This window comes from Dromiciops gliroides, chromosome 3 (assembly GCF_019393635.1).
Source record: "Dromiciops gliroides isolate mDroGli1 chromosome 3, mDroGli1.pri, whole genome shotgun sequence".
NCBI lineage: Eukaryota > Metazoa > Chordata > Mammalia > Microbiotheria > Microbiotheriidae > Dromiciops > Dromiciops gliroides.
This window is the reverse complement of record NC_057863.1, coordinates 59,495,028-59,519,052: the sequence shown is the minus strand read 5'-3', so window position 1 is coordinate 59,519,052 and position 24,025 is coordinate 59,495,028. Positions and strand designations below refer to the sequence as shown.

Genomic DNA, 24,025 nt, shown 5'->3' with positions numbered 1-24,025 from the left:
CATTTATATTATACTTTAAAGTTTAAAAAGTATTTTTTACAACATCCCTTAGTGCGAATAGTATTACCCCCTTTGACAAATGGGTAAAATTGAGGTTCCCAGAAGGTTAGTGACTAATCCCTATACATGTGACCCAAAAGTAATGGGGACAGATGGCACTTGAGCCCATATGACTTTAAGTTTCGTCTTCTATTACCACATACTGGCTTTTATTTGTCAGCTTGCTAGAGGGGATTTTATAAGCAAACATGAATATTAACAATGACATTCCATCTGACTAGAGTTGAAGTAGAATCAGTGACTGTGGTGTAGACTTTGACAAAGAAACAAATTTCATTTGGGGGTAAGGGGGGGAATAAAGAATATTACCAACAATAATGTAACACTTACTCTAGAACCTGGTATCCCTGGAAATCCCATTTCACCCACTGACCCATTTGCCCCTCGAGGTCCCTGTGCATAAGAAAAAACAAGGCATTTGTTTACTGAAATCTCTATCTTATCACAAAGTCTACATGTAATCCTAGCAGATTTAGCTGTGTGACCCTGGGCAAGTCACTTAACCCTCATTGACTGGACACACAAAAAAAAAAATCCTAGCAGATTAAAAATACTCTTTTATCTTCTAAAAAGCCCTTATAGACTTCATTTTTTATCAGGAACAAACCTACAACAACAGTGCAAAATTCTATTAACTTCCAATCTCACTAAATCTCAGGATACAGATCAGAAATTTACACACTCCTACTAGATGCCCCTCTCTAACTAATAAAAAAGTCCTTGATCCATATGCGTAATATGTAATGTTAGAGAATCTCCAGAACACTGGAAGGGTAAGGTACTTGTCCATGTTACATAGCTAGAATGTATGAGAGGCAGGTCTTTCAAATGCCAAAGATGGCCCTATATTCACTATACTGTGCTGCCTCACTACATCATTTCACACATTTGGTTAACTGTAAATGAAGGGATACACAGCTTCAATTTGGCTGTGGGAGCCTGAACCATTACTGTATAAACTATCTTCTGTACCCTAATATTTACATATACACAAATATATCATAGGGATACATGCACATATGTATGTGTGTATATACACCTACACATGTATAGGGTGGGCCAAAAGTCATGAAGGGTCTGATGTTTTAATAACTTTTTGAAAATTATTTTTTCTTTATTTCATACACATACATTTATTTCCTATATACTGTATATGATTCTATGGTATTATAAAGTTTTTAAAAATAATGGAGTTATTAAATATTGAAGCCTCTTTAGGACTTCATGACTTTTGGTCTACCCTGTATACATACAATACATACACACATATGTGTATGTATTGTATATATGTGTGTCTGTGTGTGTATAGGTATATGTGTGTATGTATATAGGTATAGGTATATATGTGTGTATGTATAGGTACATGTGTATATAGGTATAGGTATATTGCATATATGTCTATATTATATATATATAAATATAAATATACCTAAGTATATACTATGACTATGATGTGTACATACATAGACATAGATGTATTATATATACATCTGTGTATGTATATATGTCTATGTCTGAATCAAATTAGGGACTGGACCTCTGTTTTCATTGGTATTGGGAACTCTTGGTGAAGAAACTACTTCTCCCCATGCTGGCTGACACTTCCTCAGTCTTAGAGAGCTGCCTAGAACAGTGACATCAAACTTAAATGGAAATGGGGTCACTAAAGCATACATAAGGATCCCTGTGGACACATATTGACTTTGGAAACCACATTATTCATATTTTATTGTATTTGTATTTATTTTTATTAAATATTTCCCAGTGATATTTTAATCTGGTTTGGGCCTTACTTGGGAGTGTTGTAGGCCAAATGGAGCCCATGGGTCACAAATTTGACACTTCTGGCCTATAACACTGACATTGATCCTTGATTCACCAAGGGTAATATAGACAGTGTGCATTGGAAGGAGCACTTGAACCCAGGTCTTAACTGGCTTTAAGGCTAACTATCCCATATTTCCTCTCATAAATGATAAATACTAGCACATTGGGAAAAAAAGCTTATGTTAGTATCATATGACAGGACTTTATAGGTCATCTGGTCCAACCCCCTCATGTTATAGATGAGGAAACAGAGGCACAGAAAAATTACTTGCCCACAGTCACATAGATATCAAATGGCAAACCTGAGACTCAAAACCAGGTCTTCTGAATCCTATTTCCCCCCCAATTTTTTGCTTTCTTTTCCCAAGTTCTCCTACTGTCTCTCATTCTGGGGAACACAAGGAGAAAGGATTATTTGTTCCCATTGGGCAATTTCCACACCTCAGATGATTTATGGTCGAAAATATAATTGTTCTCTCTTTGCAAATATGATTTAGTATTTATTTTAAGGACACACTAAATTGTCTACTTGCTCACATGCACACCAAAGGTATTCCTTCTGGATGATCAATGACAAAAGGCAAGGCATCCTTCCCTGGCTGGTGAAAGATTTACATAAATCTGAGGAAGTAGACTGGGTTAGAAAGTCATCTCAGAAGTGGATCATTGGAAGGGCAACCTGTCCCTGCTTTCAACCTCATAATCATTTATAAATAGAGGTGGCTATGAGGTTGCAATATGTCAGGAAATGAAGGTGGGGCTAGGAATGGCATATCAGTCAATTCTTGATCATACTAATGGAGAATGGTAGCAATGCTTAGATAATTCAAAATAAGGTAACCAAAATTATTTCCTTGCCAGGAGTTGCAATGTATTAAGTTGTTGTGGGGTTATTTAGTTTTTATTTGTCCAGAAGATTTACTTTATATTTAACGTAGGTTGCAATTATCTTGAATTCATTGAGCCAAATGTCAAATGCTCACAGGGGAGACAGCCCAGGGTGAACTAAATGTCAAGAGCAATTTAGTGTGTGATTAAAATTTTACTTTGGAAAACCCACAAAGCATTTACTCCCTAAGATGATAAAGAATTGACTTCATACATTGATCAAGAAGGGACTGGAAGCATACAGTCCATAGGAAAGACTTACAGGCAAACCTGGAGGTCCTGGATCACCTTGATCTCCCTGTAACATTGAAATCATTTCATTGGTAAAATGAATAAAATTGATGGCATGTATTTTCAGCAATACAATTATTCAAGACAACTCTGAAGGAAATATGATGACAAATGCTATCCATTTCCAGAGAAAGAACTGATGGAGTCTGCATGCAGAACAAAGTACACTTTTTCTTCACTTTCTTTGTTTTCCTTGGGGTTTTTTTGTTCTGTTTTCTTTTACAACATGAGTAACGAGAAAATGTTTTGCATTACTTCACATATATAACCTATATCAAATTGATTGCTTTCTCTATGTGGGGGGAGGGAGGGAGAGAATTTGGAACTCAAAAAATTTTTAGAAATGAATTTTAAAAATTGTTTTTACATGTAATCAAGGAAAAAATAAAATATTAAATTAAAAAATAATGGCATACTAGGGGAACCTTTTAGCTCAATGCTTTAAAGATCCATGATTTTGTCAGTGTGGGTACTCTCTACCCACTGACACAGATCATGACCTCATTACAACTAAGGAGGAGCCAAGAGCTGGTGTAATCACCCAGGTGATGATCACATATAGAGAGCACAATGCCTCCCCCCCCCCAACAGAAAGATAAGTTAAAGGAAGGTCTAGAAAAGAAGATGAGGATCATATATGTAGACACATAAGAAAGTTGTTGAAATTGTTACTTTCATCCCTTAAATAATGAGCAGGAATCACATTTCACCAGCCCTGGAGTGTCATCCCTACTTCACTACATCCTATTTTTCCTCTAATTTAACAACACTGCCTCTCCCCAATTGCCCCTCCCCCCCAAATACTCCTGCAACTTTAAGACTTGGTATATAGTCCTAGAAAGTTGCCTGAGAAATATTGTGTAACACGATTGTACGTATATAACCTATTTCTGATTGCCATCTTGGAGAGGGGGGAGGGAAGGAAGGGAGGGAGAAAAAATTGGAACTCAAAATCTTACAAAAATGAATATTGCAAACAATCTTTACATGTAATTGGGAAATAATTTTTCTTTTTCTTTTTTTTTTTTTTGTGGGGCGATGGGGATTAAGTGACTTGCCCAGGGTCACACAGCTAGTAAGTGTCAAGTGTCTGAGGCCGGATTTGAACTCAGGTCCTTCTGAATCCAGGGCCGGTGCTCTATCCACTGTGCCACCTAGCTGCCCCCTTATTGGTAGTATTTTTAAAAATTTATTTTCCGGGGGTGGCTAGGTGGCGCAGTGGATAGAGCACCGGCCCTGGATTCAGAAGGACCTGAGTTCAAATCCGGCCTCAGACACTTGACACTTACTAGCTGTGTGACCCTGGGCAAGTCACTTAATCCCCATTGCCCCGAAACCCCCCCAAAAAACAAACAAACAAACAAACAAAAAAACAAATAAAATACTACCAATAAGGAAATAAACAACAACAACAAAAGAAAGTTGCCTGAGGTTAAAAGACTTGCCTACGATCACACAACTGATAAATTTCATGAGCTTAGATACCCAGTTGTCAATATTACTAAGCCCTTTCTACCTTCAATCCTTCCCTTTTACTAGAAAGATGCCTTGTGAAACTTGGAGAAATCTCGGTACCAGATCAGTACATTTCTAAGCCTGTACTGATTTTATATTCATTCTGTGTCTACCCATACATGTGCATGTTGTCTAACCTATCCCAAAGGAAGCTCCCTGAAGGCAAGGATGTATTTGTATTTGGATCTCCTGTGCTTAGCACCATGACTGGCAGATAGAATGGGGCTTAACTAGTGCTTAGCGATTTGTGGATTGATTGAGTGTGCTTTTTGTACAATCACTCTTTGCTAAGAATCCTATACTGCTTTATTTTTTTATGTTAAAATTGGCTTAATGTTGAGGTTCTTGAAATGTTGCCATTCTTGCCAATTTAAGCACAGTCTCTTGCAAATAGTAGATGTTTGATACATATTCATCAAACTGATTTTTAAAAATGTTTCTACTCTGAACTTAAATACCAATAAGATCATTTCTATAACTCAAAAGAAGATACTCTATGAAACTGTGAAACTTCATTATTAATTATTGCTTTTTAAAAGGTATATAATAAATTCTACATTTTACTTTTAAAAGTGCCCTTCTTGTCCATAATGCCTTTATGAAGTTCCTTCTGTTCTCTTCTGTGCATTTCTGGGGAAAGCTCTCCACTCTTGCTGCCTTTGTACACAAAGCCTTCTGGGCTTTCCATGCCTCTGGCCAGTCTCTGGTCATAATGGGAGGAAGCTCTGTACTGGCTCTGGCTTTTCTGGGGGCCCCATTTCTTATTGTTCTTGGACTTCTAGGTAATCTTTTGTGCAGTTTTGGGGTGAAAGAAGCCACTGAAGCCTCTCAGTAATTAAATTTTTCCTTGCAACTGGCTACATACTATTTGATAGCAAAAAAAAAAAAAGTAAATACTTTAAAAAATACCACATACATAAATGACACGTGAGTCATGGTAACTGACAGTCATTGTTCTGGTAGATACTTTAAAGCAATGCTCTTGTAGGTAAATAACCTAGAGGAGGTATCTTTATAATAACATGAAAATACCTCTACCTGCACAGGCATGTGTTAAGAACAAATACAGTTGATTGGCTTTGCCCCTACTTAGCATTCTCTCTAGAACAGGATGGCCTAAATCATCAAAGTACAGGAAGTTATAATGACTTCATTAAACAATTGGAATTAATCAAACCCGTTACCACTTTTGACAGTTCAACAACTACTGAAATACTCACCGGGAGACCTTTAATAGCACCTGAAATATACACTGAATTCCCTTTTTCTCCTTCTGGCCCTGGGACACCCTAAAAAATCAAACATTCGTTTAAGAGAAAAAGTACAAAACTATTAGAGTATATTCTAATTCAGGCTCACTGTTGTTTGTTTTTGTTATTGATGAGTTGTTTCAGTAGTGTCTGACTCTTTGTGACCCAGTTTGGGGTTTTCTTGGCAAAGATACTGGAGTGGTTTGCCATTTCCTTCTCCAGCTCATTTTACAAATGTGGAAAATGAGACAAACAGGGTTAAATGACTTGCTCAGGGTCACACAGCCAGTAAGTGCCTGGGGTCAGATTTGATTTAAACTCAGGAAGATGAGTCTTTTTAACTACAGGCCAAACACCACACCACCTAGCTGCCCAGTCACTGTTAAATATTACTGTCTAACCAGTAATTTCAAATACAATGTCTTGTTGTTGCTCCTTTATTCCCTTTGTTGTATTATTACTCTTTTTTTTTTTTTTTTTGGTGAGGCAGTTGGGTTTAAGTGACTTGCCCAGGGTCACACAGCCAGTAAGTATCAAGTGACTGAGGCTGGATTTGAACTCAGGTCCTCCTGATTCCAGGGCCAGTGCTCTATCCACTGAGCCACCTAGCTGCCCCGTATTATTACTCTTAACTATAATTATCCACTGCTTCTGAAACATATTGATATTGATAGCTATCAATTAATTATTAAGTAAATGGAATTGCATTTATTTCCAAGTAATAAAATACATGGGCAGGAATAGCCCCCCCTTTCACTGATCATGTAATAACATACCAAGGATGGAATAAAAAAATACTGATTTTATAGGATAGGAATAGATTTAGAACTAGAAAGGACCTTAGGGGACTCTGAGTCCAACCCCCTCCCCACAATTCTACAGATGAGGAAACTTAGAGTCCTAAGTATTAGGAGACTTGCGTAGGGTCACCTGGCTAGTAAGTTATCTGAGGCAGGATTTGAATTCAGGTCTTCCTAACTCCAGACTCAGGATTCTATTCCTTACATCTATATTCTATCTATAATTTCTTTGAGGACAAGATTCTCTGTATACTTAGCATAGGACTGAATGGCAAAAATGACTCTTCTGAAGCTTGTTATCTCTTTATGCCCTTGGTCAAGTTGTGATCTCCCTGCTCCTCAGTTTCCTTCTCTGTAAAATGAGGCGGTTGAACTAGATGGCCTCTCAGGTATCTTCGAGGTTTAGATCTATAATCTGTGCAGGAAATGGCTAGAAAGAAAGATTGAGTCGTTTTGCAATTAAAGGACAAGTGCTAATCTTGCTCTGGGCACTAAAATAACCCAGCTTCGATTACGAAAGCTACATTTGGATTCTGTGCTTGGCTTGGCTTGGCTCCATTGAGGTCAGGGACAAAATCAGAAGTCAGCTATAGTTCTGAAACAAGGAAAGATTACTTTAGAAACCACCTAAGTCTAGAGTGATTAATCAGGGAGAGGCGAAAAAGTCACCAGAAATTGGGTTAACTGACCAAAGGATCTCTAGACTTTATAACAAGGAAGGAAAAGAAAAGGAAGAAAAGTCAGAAAAATGAAAGTGTATTCCTTGGTGGACCTTTATTTAAGACAGACTAGGAAGATGAGATATCAAAGGGTAAGCCTTTGGTTCAAGTCCAAAATGTTTGAGGAAGAATAAATTCATGAAAAACCAGGATCTTGGACTTTGCTGATAATGATCTAGTCGAATGACTCTTAGTGAACCCAATGAAAAGGAAGTTATTTGTGGCATGCTTAGGGTGCCTGTTCCAGCAACTAAATGACTCACAGCTCAGAGTATTGTTTACTTTGGTAATTTTCAGCCTGGAAATTTTTATATCCATTAGAGGGGATAAAAGGGCCTTTCATCATTATCAGGAATTATTGATTTAGTGGCCACATGAGTACGTGCCTGTTAGGGCAATGAGATCCACCCCCACGGCCTTAAAGAGCTTGAGCGCAGTGACATGGAACATCAATGCATTGGGATCACTGGATGCCAGAGCTGAAGAGACTGGAGAGATCATTTATTCCTTCCCCGCTGTTTTACAGATCAGAAAACTGGACCCTACAGAAAGGAAGGGACTGGTCTAAGGTCACATACCTTAGTGAAAAGTTAAACAAAAGTAGGGCCAGGATTTGAATGCAGGAAGTAGAAATAAGTAGACACAGAAATGGGTCTAGAGTCAGGAAGACCTGCGTTCATAACCTACCTCAGACTTTATCTTTCTCTGCCTCAGTTTTCTCATCTGCAAAGTGAGGGCATTGGCACTGCATCCAATAGCCTCTAAGGTATAATAATGTTCTTTTATCTGATAATGCCAAAATCAATTATCTTTGTACTATATCACATTCCCCTGTAGCAAAGGAGACCAATACAGGAGGAAGCACATAACATTTACATTATTCATGTTTTAAGAGGTGTAACTGAACCCAAGTTTTTTACCTTAATTAAGTTTAAAATATTTAATCAAGAAACAAGATTCCACTATGAAAATTTAAGGCAAACTTTTACTCTATACACACACACACACACACACACACACACACATATCACATAAGCCTTTACCATTCACAATGAGACATAGATAAATAGATGGAGGGAGGGAGGGACGAAGGGAGGGAGGGAGGGAGAGAGAGAGAGAGAGAGAGAGAGAGAGAGAGAGAGAGAGAGAGAGAGAGAGAGAGAGAGAGAGATGATAGTAGGTAGGTAGGTAAGTACCAGTGATGGGGAGAAGGGGCAGCTAGGTGGCACAGTGGATAGAGCACTGGCCCTGGATTCAGGAGGACCTGAGTTCAAATCCGGCCTCAGACACTTAACACTTACTAGCTGTGTGACCCTGGGCAAGTCACTTAACCCCCACTGCCCCACAAAAAAACAATGAATGACAAATGAATGACAAAACAGTGATGGGGAGAAAAAAAAGAAGGGAGAGAGGGAAAAGGATAGATGATGATAATAGATGATAGGATAAATGATAGATAGAAATAATAGGTAGATGGATAGATAGATAGATAGATAGATAGATAGATAGATAGATAGATAGATAGATAGATAGATAGATAGATAGATAGATAGATACCAGTGATAGGGAGAAAGAAAAGAAGGAAGAGAGGGAGAAAGATAGATAGACAGATAGATAGACTGATAGAAAGATAGACAGACAGATAGATAGATAGATAGATAGATAGATAGATAGATAGATAGATAGATAGATAGATAGATAGATAGATAGATAGATAGATAGATACCAGTGATGGGGAGAAAGAAAAAAAGGAAGAGAGGGAGAAAGATAGATAGATATCTAGATAGATAGATAGAAAGAAATGAAAGGTAGGTAGGTAGGTAAATAGATACCAGTGGTGGGGGGAAAGAAAAGAAGGGAGAGAGGGAGAAAGATAGATAGATAGATAGATAGATAGATAGATAGATAGATAGATAGATAGATAGATAGATAGATAGATAGATGATAGATAGATGATGGATAGATAGAAATGATAGGTAGATGATAGGTAGATGATGGATAGATAGAAATGATAGGTAGATGATGGACAGATGGATGGATGGAAGGAATGATAGATACATGGATATATGATAGATAAGTAGACAACTAGAAGTTATGCACTATATATTTATACACATACATGTGTATTTATTTATAAAACATGCTTGCTTTATTAATAATTTTTCACTTCAGGGTTTCCCAGAATGTTTTTGCATACAATAAAAGGCAAGGACTTTCAAGTAGTAGACAACAGTCTACAAAGCTGATAAGCTACAGATTGAGTATACATCTGTCTGCTAAAGCTACAAGGCTTGCTCTTGGAAGGCACACGGATTTCTATTGTCATTTGGTAGTAATGTCTTACAGCTGGACCTTCTGGTCCTGGTGCTCCTCTCTCTCCCTGAAACCCTGGATCTCCTCTTGAACCATTGCGTCCATCAATGCCAGGTTTACCTCTTGACCCTGGAGGTCCAGGATAGCCCTGAGGGGAAAAATGAACTCATTTATATATAGCACTTTTATAAATTACAAATATGTTATTAGTATTTGAGCAAAAGAGTTTAAGTGGCTGGGTATCCAAGCATGAGACTATCAATTGTTCAGGCCCCCTCTCCTCTTTATTAGGCATCATTGTCAAAGCATAACTTTAAGTATGGAGTCACAGTTCTTGATAGAGCTCCTGGTGCCATATCGAGTGATATAGTGATTTTACATTTTGGAAACTTCCCTTAACCTGTTTGAGAACCTTGGGCTCCATATGCATCATTTTCTTTTCTTTTCTTTTTTTTTTTTAGGGTAGTGAGGGTTAAGTGACTTGCCCAGGGTCACACAGCTAGTTAAGTGTCAAGTGTCTGAGGCTGGATTTGAACTCAGGTCCTCCTGAATCCAAGGCCAGTGCTTTATCCACTGCACCACCTAGCTGCCCTGCATATGCATCATTTTCAATCTCCCAGTTATCACATTTCCTTTTTCAGTGAGATGGACAAAATACATAAGCAATTACATTTCTTTTGCACATATGGATATAAGGATAAGTAAGACATTGTCTTGGGTTTGGTTCAAATATCTAAGTATGGCTTAAATGAGCTTCATTTTTAAAATAAGACTTTTTCAAGAGTTACTTACAGGTATGCCGTCCAAACCTGGGAAGCCGGGTACTCCTGTTGGACCCTGAAAATATCAGAAAGCACAACCAACATAAAGCATACTCCATGATTGGAATAGCAAGTAAGTTAACTTAATGAGAATAGTAATTTAATAAGAAAAGTAATGAGAATACATGGGTTAAAAAAACATTCAGTTATACTATTTACTTGGATTTTACACTGATATATAATTTCTAATGCGTTTGCAAGTATTTAAAATGCCATTTAGGTGGCCAGTAGCAAATATTACCTTTTTAAATTACAAAAAAAGTCTTACCTTATCTCCTTTTTCTCCCACTGGTCCAGGAAGTCCACTCTCACCTTTCATTCCTTTCTCTCCTGGTAATCCAATGGGCCCAGGAGGTCCTAAATTTCCAATGGGGCCTTGTGGTCCTAGATGTCCAGGTTGGCCCTGAAAAGAAGAAAAGATAAGGTTCTGAAGCAGTATGCACTAATCTTTTTGGGGGGGGTGGGGCAATGAGGGTTAAGTGACAGGGTCACACAGCTAGTAAGTGTCAAGTGTCTGAGGCAGGATTTGAACTCTAGTCCTCCTGAATCCAGGGCCAGTGCTTTATCCACTGCACCACCTAGCTGCCCCCTAGTATGCACTAATCTTAAGAAATGTGTCCCTAGCCCTGTCTCATTCTGCAGAAAAACTTAAGGGATTATCTCGGTGTAATGGGAATACAAATGATAAATTTCATGCAGAGTCCTCACAATCACTTACTCTCTATTTTACAGTCTGATACTACCCTTCTTCTTTCTTCAAGTCCTGCACCAATTAATTCCTCATTGTTGTGTCCCAATGACTCTGTGTGGTCAAAGGCTATAGCAGCAAGGCACAAGTTCACACTTACTCTCTATGTGACCTTGGGCGAGTCAATTCACTTTTCCAGGTCTATTTCATCCCCTGTCAAAAGGAGCAGGTAGAGCTGGATGACCTCCAATGTCCATCCCAACCCTTATGTTTCAGAGGGACAGATCCTTGACTTAATTTTCCTCCTGAGTCTCGGATGACAAAAAACTTTCAATATCTCTGGCACAGAGGAAAGAGGAATCTTCTCTCCCCCACTCTCTATGTCTTCTCTCACATAAGAGCACTGAATGCCACAACCATTGTGATCTTCTAGAGGAAGCAGTACACTAAATAAAAGGGGTATAAAAGGACCTTTGTTCAGACATACTCCTACCATCCACTAACTGTAATGAATACCTTGACTCCCCAAATTCCTCATATGGAAATTGTATCCTCTGCCTGAAACATAGGACTTTAGGGTAACAGATCTAAAATGAAAGCCAAAAATTAATGCTTGAAAATAAAATGAAAATTTTTAAAAAGAAAGAAAATAAAATGAAAATCTAGGCATAAACAGTGAGTTAATGCCCGCCTAGACATCATTTTAAAGAAGTCAATTTTATATATACAGTGATGATTGAACGAATGAATGAATTCCTGGTCATGCATAGACCCATAAACACCCTGGCTCTGCTCCCTTTTCAAATTTGGGGTGTCTATCAGAAGGGAGGGAGTTACTTTTCCCTCTTGTTATAAATCCACAAAGGGGACATTGAGGTCAGTCAGTCAATAAGCATTAATTAAGTGCCTACTATGTGCCAAGCGCTGCTAAAATAGTTATAACAAGCTACTTCCTTCTTTTTGCCCCTGCCAACCAGGACAAATAATGATATTCAATCAGGAAAACAGTGAGCATTTAGAAGCATTAGGAGAAAAACAGTTTGTTTTTCCCTGGCTATTTGATTTCAGTGAATACCCCCATAGATCTGATACCGCTAACAAGGGTGGTTTTGATAACCTTGGGCTTCCCTCCCAGTTCTTAGGCTCAATGGTGCTTTTTTAAAAGTGTTTTCTTTCCTACCAGAGATCTCTAACTAAATTTCCCAAATTCAACTTTGATCTTATATGTATAACTTTTTTTCCTTTTCAAGCCAAATTTTCATCTCATAAAAGTGAGTGGAAAATGAGCAGGAAGATGAAGGCAAGGCTTTGTGAAAATTAGAACTTGCTTGGTAAATTAAAAATATCTATCTCAACTAGGCACGGTGGCACATGCCTGTTATTTCTCCTGGAGAGAACGCTGAAGCTGGTGTTTGACTCTGGGAGTTCTCAGCTGCAGAGGGGCTAAAGTTGGTCAGGCATCTAAACCAAGTCCAGCACTAATAGGGTGAATCCCCAGAATTGGGAGAATGGGGCGGGGGCGGGCGGGGGTGGGGGTGGGGGAGCTCTACCAGTCTAAGGGAAAATGAATTGATCCAGGTCAGAAATGGAGTAGGTCAAAACCTCTGTGCTTCAAGAGCAGTGCTGGGGTCAGGCCTGTGAGTAGCTGCCACAATTCCAGGTTGGGCAAGACCGACAGACAGACCCACTGTCAAAACCTCAACAATAATAACAGCAGCAGCAGCAGCAACAACCGCCTCTTCAAGCCTGGTGTTTTAAAGGAAATCTGTAGCATCTTAAAAGGCTAAAGAGATGTGAGTAACACTTACAGAAATTAGGTCCCGTACATATTGATTTACCCTAAGTCCCATAGAAAGAGAAAGAAATAGAAAATACATACAAAGAATAATCATTCATTTACATAACTCCTTGATTTTTTTTCTTTAAATTCAAAAGACAAGAAATGTGGTATAGCTACACAGAAAGTCCTGGATTCAAATCCTACTTTTTACCTGTACTGGGTATGATATTTGCATCACTTAACCTCTCTGTGCCCCAGGTAACTCTAAGGTTATGAGTTGTGCATTAGTAGAGGAAATTGCCTCACCTAGAATTCCCCATACCAATAAAAGAGGCAAAAATTCACTTTTTAAATTTTTAACTTTAAGCAAACACACAATTTATACCTTGACTCCCCAAATTCCTCATATGGAAATTGCATCCTCTGCCTAAAAGATAGGACTTTAGGATAACAGATCTAAAATGAAAGCCAAAAATTAAAGCTTGAAAATAAAATGAAAATTTTTTAAAAAGAAAGAAAATAAAATGAAAATCTAGGCATAAACAGTGAGTTAACGCCCACCTAGACATCATTTTAAAGTAGTCCATTTTATATATACAGTGATGATTGAATGAGGAATAATTTGCCCGCAGGCGAATAAAAAAAAGGATACTGATTTCATCGATGTGTTATTTGTCTAGCTCCATGAGAGACAAAATGGTCCAATGGTTAGTAAAGGGACCTGGAAATCAGGAAGTACTGAGTGTGTCCACCTAGGAACTCTGACCCATAGTAGCTGAGGGAGCCTGGGAAGTCACTGAAACTCTCTGTGCCCCCGGCAAAACTGAGTGCTTTTCTTATTCTTCATCCTTTCCAACCTCTCTGAAGTTGTATGACAGTTATTGACTGGTACTGGTAAGAGAATTTTGTTCAGTGGATTTCCTACCCCAATAAAATCATGAGGCTCAGGAGAAAAAAAGAAGAAAAAGACTCCTTGGTACAGGACAGGATGTGGAAAGCTTGTGTGGACTAATGAATGTTTTTTGCTCATTTTCAAGGTTATGTAAGAAAAAAAATTTACATGAATTAAAATCAATGACAGACATAGTGGGTTTTATTTTTTCAAAGTAGAAAAATGATAATTAATTACAAAAATAATGTAATCATTTTCTTTTCTTTCTTCTTCTTTTTTTTTTTTATGAGGCAGTTGTGGCTAAGTGACTTGCCCAGGGTCACACAGCTAGTAAGTGTCAAGTGTCTGAGACCGGATTTGAACTCTGGTCTTCCTGACTCCAGAGTTGGTGCTTTATCCACTGCACCACCTAGCTGTCTCCCATTTCATCAGTTTTTCCCCTCGAAAATTACTCCATGTTGGGGCAGCTAGGTGGTGCAGTGGATAAAGCACTGGCCCTGGATTCAGGAGTACCTGAGTTCAAATCTGGCCTCAGACACTTGACACTTACTGGCTGTGTGACCCTGGGCAAGTTACTTAACCCCCACTGCCCCGCAAAAAAAAAAAAAAATTACTCCATGTTAAAATGGAGTATAAGGGATGGTATAAAAGGGATGGTTATAAACTATCCAGAATGATAACATATTTCCAGAACTGCTGTATTTAATTCATTTTTAGTTTTTAAAAATATTTTGCTACTACACACATTTAATTCAGTGCATGGTTGATAGCAGTAAGGAGGAATCCAAGATTCACAGTAGATTTGACAGCTGATACAACTTTAGCATGCCATGCAAAGCCAGAGGATTGTCTCCCTTTATTGCAGTTTGAAGACCTATAATGACCGAAAGCTTTGTTCAGACCAAACATCCATTATTTGTGCCCATCTAACAAGGCTCCCACAACATTACCATTTCAGGCCAGCTGTTTAAATAAAGAATGAAGGAAATCATGCTCAATGTAGAAATATAATATCAGGCCTGGTTTGCCATCCAATATCAATAAATTCCTTGTCAGTTGTCTAAGGCAGGAAATTATCTTGACTAATGCCAGGAGAGACGACTATTACTTAATCATACCTGGGGGTGGGGATGGAGGGGGAGACAGAGAAAGACAGAGAGAGGAGAGACAGAAAGACAGAGACAGAGAGACAGAGACAGAGGGGGAGGGAGGGAGAAAGAGACAGTGAGAGAGGAGAGACAGAGAGAGACAAAGAGACAGAGAGAGGGGGGCAAAGGAGGAGAGAGAGAGAGAAAGAGAGCGAGAGCAAGTGAGCTAGAGAGAGAGAGAGAGAGAGAGAGAGAGAGAGAGAGAGAGAGAGAGAGAGAGAGAGAGAATAGAGAGAGAAGAGAGGGAAGGGAGGCAAGGAGAGAGGGAGGGAGGAAGTTGAGAGAGAAACAGAGACAGAGAGAGAGGGGCAAAGGGGGAGAGAGAGAGAGAGAGAGAAGAGAGGGAAGGGAGGCAAGGAGAGAGGGAGGGAGGAAATTGAGAAAGAGAGAGAGAGGGGGGCAAGGGGGAGAGAGAGAGAGAGAGAGAGAGAGAGAGAGAGAGAGAGAGAGAGAGAGAGAGAGAGAGAGAGAGAGATGGAGGGAGAGAGAGAACAGAGAGGAGAGGGAGACAAGGAGAAAGGAAGAGAGGAAATTGAGACGGAGAGACAGGGGGGAGGAAGGGAAGGAAAGAGGGAGTGAGGATATTAAGAGATAGGAGAAAGACACAGAGACAGGGGACAGACAAGGAGAGAGGGAGGGAGAAGACAGAGAGAGGGAGGGAAGGAGGGAGAGGGAGAGGGGGAGAGAGAGACAGAGACACAGAGACAGAGAGAAAGAGCAACAGACTAATAGAATTTTTACCTAAACACCTTAAAATCAATCTTTTTAATGTTCACTTATCTCGTTCCAGGCAAGCAAGGATTACACAGAAAGTCAAGAGTTCCAGCACCACCTTGGAAGGGACAAGAATTAATGGAGTTGCCATAATCCGGCTTCAGTCAAAGTTCTCTACTTTTTCTTTGACTCCCAGTTTTTCCACTAGGAAGTCCATTAGTCAGGAAGACAAATGGTAAAAGAAATCAGTTTGGGAGGTCAGTGTAGCTGTATTATTTAATTATTCTCAATTAAGGCCCAGATTTGATGTCTCATTATGCAATGGAGAAGACCCTGTCTTTCTAAAGCACAGGGCCTGACATAGTCAGTACTTAATAAATGCTTTCTTCTACTGATGTAGGTGAGCCCAGCACAAGTTCTGATGGTTTAACCCAAGTGAAGAGGTTCTGAGTGTGGGCTTAGCAACAGACAAGCATCTGCTGCCCAAGAACCAGCCTTCAGATGATGACCCTTCACCACTGTCACACTTCATTTACCAGCTTCTGATCATACACTGGCTGCTCTAAGTCTTGCCCTCCTTCCTACCTTTAGGCATTTGGTGATGTCTCTTCCTTCACCTGAATTATCTCCTTTCTCTGTTTTACCCATCCACATTCTACCCATTTTCTTAGGCGCAGACCAAGTCCTAACTAACTATAGTTTTCTTTAACTCCTTGAAGTGTCAGTGATTTTAATGTCCTCTGTCCTTCCCTCCTTCCTTCCTTTCCTCCTTCCTTCCTTCCTTCCTTCCTTCCTTCCTTCCTTCCTTCCTTCCTTCCTTCCTTCCTTCCTTCCTTCCTTCTCTTCCTTCCTTCCCTTCCTCTCTTCCTTCCCTCTCTTCCCCTTGCCTTCCTCTTCCCTTCCACTTCTCCTTCCTTTTTTTCATTCTCCTTCCTTCCTTCTTTTTTTCCTTTCCTCTTTCCTTCCCTCCTTTCTTCCTTCCTTCATTCCCTCCCTCTCTTCCTTCCCTCTCTTCCCCTTGCCTTCCTCTTCCCTTCCATTTCTCCTTCCTTTTTTTCATTCTCCTTCCCTTCCCTTCCTTCCCAGGCCCCACGCTTTGACCTGATAGCCCCTCCTTGGGTACCCCGGTAGCCTTATATTGATACCACATTGCAAAACCTGACCAACAGAGCTCATACCAGTTTGGAAATGTGGAGTTCAAGGGACAGCCAGACTTGGCCTATGCTGCCATCACGGCAGCTCCCCTTAGTGAGTCTCCTCTCTTCTGGATATCCATGATACTTGTGGCCTGTGCCACACAGTCGATCACTCAATTAAATCCAGCATACTGTAGTAGAAAGAGAATCAGATTTGGAGCTGGGGACTGTCCTTCAAATTCTCATTCACATCCGTGGGATGTTGGACAAATCACTTCCCCTCTTGGGGCCTTGGTTTGTAAAAGGAGAGCTGGACGATATAATTTCTGTGATCTCTCGCAGCTCCAAATGCCCAAATTCTAGCGCATGCTGTCTTGTGTTAAATATTTTTTGTTGATGGTGATGATTTTAATAAGGATATAGATCAGCTCCTTGAGGATAGAGACTCTTTTATATATTTATATTCCCCATGACATCCATCATTACAGGGCCTTGAACATCACAGGCTTACCATAAATATTAATTAACTGCTTAATTGACTGATGGAAAGATGTCAGAAAAACCTGGGAGGAATTCTTGGAGCTTTTTTTTTTTTTAAAGGCTGCTTGATTGTAACTAAGTCATAGAGCCACTGGGTGTCACTGTTACTTCACCAAACACCAAACAGAGCTGAAATTTAGCAGGGTTTGGAAAGTCAGTTCATTTTTTAACATTCAGCCTGTATTATAGGCAGACATCTATGCTAGATGTTAGGGACTGTGGTGAAGAAAGGAAACAGGTGCAGTTGATAGCGTGCCGGGTCTGACATTGGGAAGACCTGAATTCAAAACCAACCTCAGACACGTATGACCTGTATGACCTTTATGACCTTGAACAAGTCTTCAGTTTCCTCAACTGTTAAATGGGGAAAATAATAGCACCTGCCTCCCAAGGTTGTTCTGAGGATCAAATAAGATTATAAATGTAAAGCATTCAGAATAGGACCTGGCACATACTAGGTGGCATGGTGGATAGAACACTGAGCGTAGAGTTAGGAAGACTCATCTTTGTGAATTTAAATCTGGCCTCAGACACTGACTAGCTATGTGACCCTGGGCAAGTCACTTAACCCTGTCTGCCTCAGTTTCCTCATCTCTAAAATGAGCTGGAGGAGGAAATGGCAAACCATTCCAATATCTTTGCCAAGAAAACCCCAAATGGGGTCACAAAGAGTCAGACACAACTAAGAACAACTGAACAACAACAACAACATTATTATTATTAATTCCCAAGTCCAAAAATTTAAAAAATATATTTTAAAAAAGAAGAGAAAGTATTGTATTAGTCCTCAAATAATTTATAGTAGAATGAGGGAGACAAAACAAACCCTTGGAAAGTCCCCTTGATGCATTTCTTCCATCCCTGTACCCACAGATGAAGATGCTACCACTTAAACAACAATCCCATGAGAAAACTCCTCGAGCAATCGTCAGATGCTAGTATTCTACCTTCAGGCAACTTCTATGGGAGTCACATCCAAGTGACCAAGAGTGACCTCAATTACTCATATTCTTTAGGCACCTATTATATGTCCATACTAGCCTGTAAACTTCATGAGATCAGGGACCACTGATTATGTAAACCTTCTATCTCCCCCAGAACCTTGCCCAATGCACCCTAGACAACTGGTACTTAATGCATATTTGTTGGGGGGGCAGGAAATGAATAAATTACATTTTGAGCATATGGGAAATCGTAAGGTGTGGTATCTGTTTTCCAAGGGCTTAGATTATAGAAGAGCTGAAGTTTCAGAGGAACAAATTTAGACTGAACTTAGGTTAAAAAAATCCTAAAAATGAGAGCTATGCAAAAGCAGAATGTGCCGTTTTAAAGAGCAGTGGGTCTGACTTGATCTTTGTTAAGGAGCTGGATGGTCAGGTGTGGTGGCTTGGGGGAAGCTGAGGCTGCTGGATTGCATGAGCAGCTCACCTGTAGAAGGGCTAAAGCTGATTGGGTGTCTACTCTAAGGTGCCAATATAGTGAGCCTCAAGAGAGTGGAGGAGCACTTAGCTGTCTAAGGAAAGGAAAACTGGCCCAGATGGGAAAAACAGAACAGGTGAAAGCTTCCATACTGGTCAGCCTTGGGATCGGGACCACGAGGGGCCATTTTATTTCCAGCCTGGGCAAGACAAGAAGATCTAGTCTTTAAAAGAAGAAAAAAATAGTAGCTGAATGACTATTTGTTAGAAATACCATTAGAAGTGTTAACCAGAAGTGACTCCTGGTCAAGAGGGAGTTGAACTAGACTGCTTCTATAAGATCCTTGCCAATTCTGAGATTCATTAAATTCAGTTTGACATTGGTTGAGTGACTATGAGGATGAACACAGGTCTGCTCATTCTCCCTTGACTGAAAATCCCCATTTGTCACTAAGGTAAAATGTGACAATCTGTAATCTAGCCTATGTCACGGCTCTCCACTAACTGTATGTAGAACATGGATGACTTCAGTTCAAAGGTCTAGTTCCTGTGCCTGGATGAGTCATTCACCAGGGCATTGATCCCAGCCAAAAACACTAATTTTCCCATTGAACTGAGATTATTTACTTAACAAAAAGCTCAAGGAAGAGAGGGGAAGAATTTGAAGCTGTTTTCTTGCCTTTTTTCCCCCATCTAGATGCCCCACACTCCTATTTGCACACAGCTCCTTTGAATATCATCCTTGCCTTCCTTCGTTATTTCTTTCCTAATTCAATACCTACTATGTTCAGAGCACCGTAGTAGGCAATAGAGAGACACAAAGCCCTAGATAAGACACATTTGCTTTTATGGAACTCACAAGCTTGTAGGGGTATAAAATAGATAATTGTAAGAAACCCAAGTGCCTTAGTGAGCTATATGTCAGACTGCTATGTGAATATGGGAGAGAACTGAAGGGAATTACTTTTCTGATGCAAGAAATGGGCAGTTCAGTAGCTCATCCTCTCCCTGGCTCTCAGCTAATGGTCTTTAGGCCTTCACCCAAGAGTTTGCTAGTTGGCTAACCAACTGATTAGTTAATTGTTGTTAATTGTTCATTATAGCTGTCAATTGTTCATTATAGCTAATTGTCAATAGTTGGTCAATGGAATCAATTAACAAATCAAACAATCTAATAATATTTATTGAGTAAATATTCTGTACAAAGCAACACAGGGATATTATGGGACATAAGACCTAAGCCAATGCTCTCAAGATGTATGTGGTCTGACTGGGAAGATTAAGACATGAACACATAAGAGAATGACTAAGACAAGAGGCTGTGATAAGTAAGTACCAAGTAAATGAAACTGACACTAATGTTTATAGGAACCCAGAGAGAGAGAGAGAGAGAGAGAGAGAGAGAGAGAGAGAGAGAGAGAGAGAGAGAGAGAGATTGGTTCTGGCAAATATTTGATAGCTTGGCCAGAATTTTATCACAGAAAAACTGCTTACCTCTTACTAATGTGTTGATAGAATCTTTTTTTTCCCTTTTAGGTTTTTAAAAACATGTTTGTTTGAATTTGGGGACTAGGATGTTTCAGGATGTTTCAGGAAACTTTACTGAATCTATCTCAATTCTAGTACCTTACTACTGTTGCTTATTTCCTATTTATCCTCCATATAGGTTGTCTGCCTATAGTTGTTTTCAAGGTGTGTCTCAAGTTAGATTGAGTTCTCCAAGGGCAGGGGCTGTCTTTTGCCTTTCTTTATATTCCCCAGGGCTTAGCACTGTGATTGGCTTGTAGTAATAGATGCTTAATAAATGTCTATTGACTGACTGTCCAGGGCAGTCCTTGGGTTTGAGGAGGACTCTGAAGAAAAGATGAGTGTAAGAAAAGTTGAGAAGATGAGAAAGGGCATTTCAAGCAAGAGAAAATGTCTGGAAGAAAGTCACAGACATGGAAATGGGTAAGAAGTATTCAGGACAGGGGCAGCTAGGTGGCACAGTGGATAAAGCACCAGCCCTGGATTCAGGAGGACATGAGTTCAAATCCGGCCTCAGACACTTGACACTTACTAGCTATGTAACCCTGGGCAAGTCACTTAACCTTCATTGTCCTGCAAAAAAAAAAAAAAAAAAGAAGAAGAAGAAGAAGTATTCAGGACAAAGTGAGTGGAGTAACACAGAGAAGATAGGTTAGGGATATATCATGGAGAGTTTCAAATGCCAGGTTGAGAAGTAGGCAAGGGAGAGACATGGCCTGGAGCAGAACCAACAGAGAAGACAGAATCAAGATTCAATGAGATCTTGCTAAGCAAGAACAGCAGGTAAAATGTAATGAGATAAGGGGCAGCTAGGTGGCACAGTGGATAAAGCACCGGCCTTGGATTCAGGAGGACCTGAGTTCAAAACCGAACTCAGACACTTGCCACTTGCTAGCTGTGTGACCCTGGGCAAGTCACTTAACCCCCATTGCCCCACCCCACCCCCCAAAATGTAATGAGATAAAAGTTAATAGGGACAGCACAGGTGAAAACACTGTTAGATAGAGAAGATATGGAGAGTACGGTTAGGCAGTAATTTATCCAAAAAAGCTACTATGATCCCCTAGTGGGGAACCCTCTCCTACCAATGAAGATTAGTATCTTCTCTACAACTTTTAATCTTAAAGGATTTCCTGGAGCACTGAGAGATGAGATGTTTAGCCCAGGGCCCCCCAGCCCAATGTTAAACTGAATTTGTTGAATTCAGTTGTCACAGAATCTCAGAACTACAAAGAACCTGATGCTGGCAGGAGTTGACTTCTGGTCTGTGACTTTAAGGCACTTAAGACTCTACGCACTAAGCCATGCTATAGGCCTTGCCCAGCTGCATTCATCTAAAAGAGACACAGCACCAAAAAAAGAAGAAAAAGGATGATAAGATTTCATCATCAATGAAACACTGAAAAAATAGATACATATATGTTTACATGTGTATGTACATATGTATACACACAGAAGAAAACAGAAAGAAGCTCAGAAGGGAACATAGACAAGCAAGGCAATGTTGGAACCACCACATTAAATTTAATATATACCCCCAAAACCCTGAGTTGCAGATAACAGAAATGTACTATGTCATATATGGATCCTCTTTCTCTATTCTTTGTATAAGGAAATATAAATGTTAATATTTGTTATGTTAGTACAAGTCATAGTAATAAATTTTTTTAAAGATGCATAATGTTTGGGGGCAGCTAAGTGGTGCAATGGATAGAGCACCAGCCCTGGATTCAGGAGGACCTGAGTTCAAATCTGGCCTCAGACACTTAACACTTATTAGCTGTGTGACCCTGGGCAAGTCACTTAACCCTCATTGCCCCGCCAAAAAACAAAACAAAACAAAAGATGCATAATGTTCAGCAATAAGGAAGTGACTGCCCTACTGTCTTCTGCCCTGGTCAGAACCCATTGGAAGGGTAAATTCTGAGCACCACATTTTAGTAAAGATATTTTTAAGCTGGAGAATGTTCATATGATGGCAAACACCATGGTAAGAAGAATTTAAAATTCATGCCATATGAGAACTGGTTGAAGGAATTGAAGACACTTAGCCTGGAGGAAAGGACATGAAAGAGACTTGATAGTTGTCTTCAAGTACTTGATATGAAAGAGTAATTACTTATTCTCCTTGGTCCCAAGGGATAGAACTAGAAGAAATGGGTTGCTATCAAGGAAAGGGAGATTTAGTTTTGATGTAAGCAAAAAAACTTTCTAACAATTGTCATTCAGTTGTGTCTGACTCTTCGTGACCCCACTGGAGTGGTTTGCCATTTCCTCCTCTAGATCATTTTACAGATGAGGAAACTGAGGCAAACAGGATTAAGTGACTTTCCTAGGGTCACACACCTAGTAAGTGTCTGAGGTCAGATTTGAACTCAGGAAGATGAATCTTCCTGACTCCAGGCCCATTGTTCTATCCACTGTTCCACTTAGCCACCCTTCTAATAATTAGAACCACCCAAAAGTCAAAGGGGCCACGAGCTACTTTTCCCTCACTTGATAGCTTTAAGCAAGATTTATAATAAAGGGAATCCTTTGTCAGACACCAGTGGCACTAGATGGATCTTATTATCCCTTCCTACTGTGAAATTTGGTAGTTCTGTGATTTTCTGATTCTCTCCTTGATCTTGTACTGACAGCCTTAATTCAGGCCAAATTATAATCAGAGTCTATTGCCCAAAAATGTACTTGAGTGTGATTCCCTCACCTCACATGCAGACATCAGGACCTTAGTACCCTATATCTCTATTATACTTTACAGTTTTTGAAGGGCTTTTAACAGACATGACCTCATTTAATTCTTCTAAAAAATCCCATGAGCTAGGCAGAACAAGTATTAAGATCTCCATTTAGCTGATAAGGAAACAGACTTTAAGAGGTTGGCTCGCTGCAGGTCATGAGACTAGTGAGTTATAGAGCCAGGCCTAAGAAGCCTGGGTCCACATTGCCTTGCTTCTCTTTGTCCCCTTCTGAACTTCTTTCCACTCTCTTCTGTGTATTTTTAGGTCTGATTCTCCTCCCACTACACACTCAAAGTAGCTTGATATGAGTTCAGAAGGGCCTGCCTGATTTGAGAGTAAATAATAAGAGAGCAAGAGATATTCATGCCAATCCAGTGGGCTGTGGTACAGTCAAATTAACCCGTAAAGACCCTCATTCTTACTCCGTGTCTACTACACACAAGAGCCTATGGGATACAAAGTTACAGAAGACATAGTCCTTCCCCTCAAGGGTGCCTTTTCCCAAGTCCCAGCCCACTAATCTTTACTGAGTTTTATTTCTTAAGTAGTCATGTACATTCCACACAAGACTGACACAGGGAAGTCAGACTTCAAAGGAGTTGGCGAGATTTGACTCAAAGAATTGTCCAGAGCTTTTCAGAACACACCTTCCTAGAAGACTGTGGAGTATTTTTGCTTTTTTTATCATTCCAGCCAAGTTGAAACAACAGGGGGATTAACCACCCCCATGGAATTCCAGAGCCTCATCTCAGAAACCAACATTCATTAAGTTTTGAAAAAGATTTTATAATAAAAAGCAAGTTACAAAAAAGGGAGTCACATGCAGAGAACAGAATTTTTTCCAAGATATTTCTTTCCATTTCTATCCATTTTCCTCTTTCTCCCATCAACTTGTACTCTGAATCAGAAATTTTCAAAGTCTAGCATGAACAAGGGAGCCTTTAGGAAAATGACTGA

The 24,025-nt window shown here is 39.7% G+C and overlaps 1 protein-coding gene across 1 annotated transcript in view; it reads right to left on the bottom strand.

Moving 5' to 3' along the window:
• The window catches only part of COL4A4 (collagen type IV alpha 4 chain), a 159,695-nt gene that overhangs the window by 105,218 nt on the left and 30,452 nt on the right, over positions 1-24,025 (bottom strand). The window contains exons 5-10 of the mRNA XM_043995203.1: positions 10,753-10,887; positions 10,456-10,500; positions 9,695-9,811; positions 5,802-5,870; positions 3,038-3,073; positions 391-453 (exon numbers count right to left, since the gene is read on the bottom strand). Coding sequence (XP_043851138.1) covers positions 391-453; positions 3,038-3,073; positions 5,802-5,870; positions 9,695-9,811; positions 10,456-10,500; positions 10,753-10,887 — 465 coding nt within the window. The remainder of the gene's footprint in view (positions 1-390; positions 454-3,037; positions 3,074-5,801; positions 5,871-9,694; positions 9,812-10,455; positions 10,501-10,752; positions 10,888-24,025) is intronic.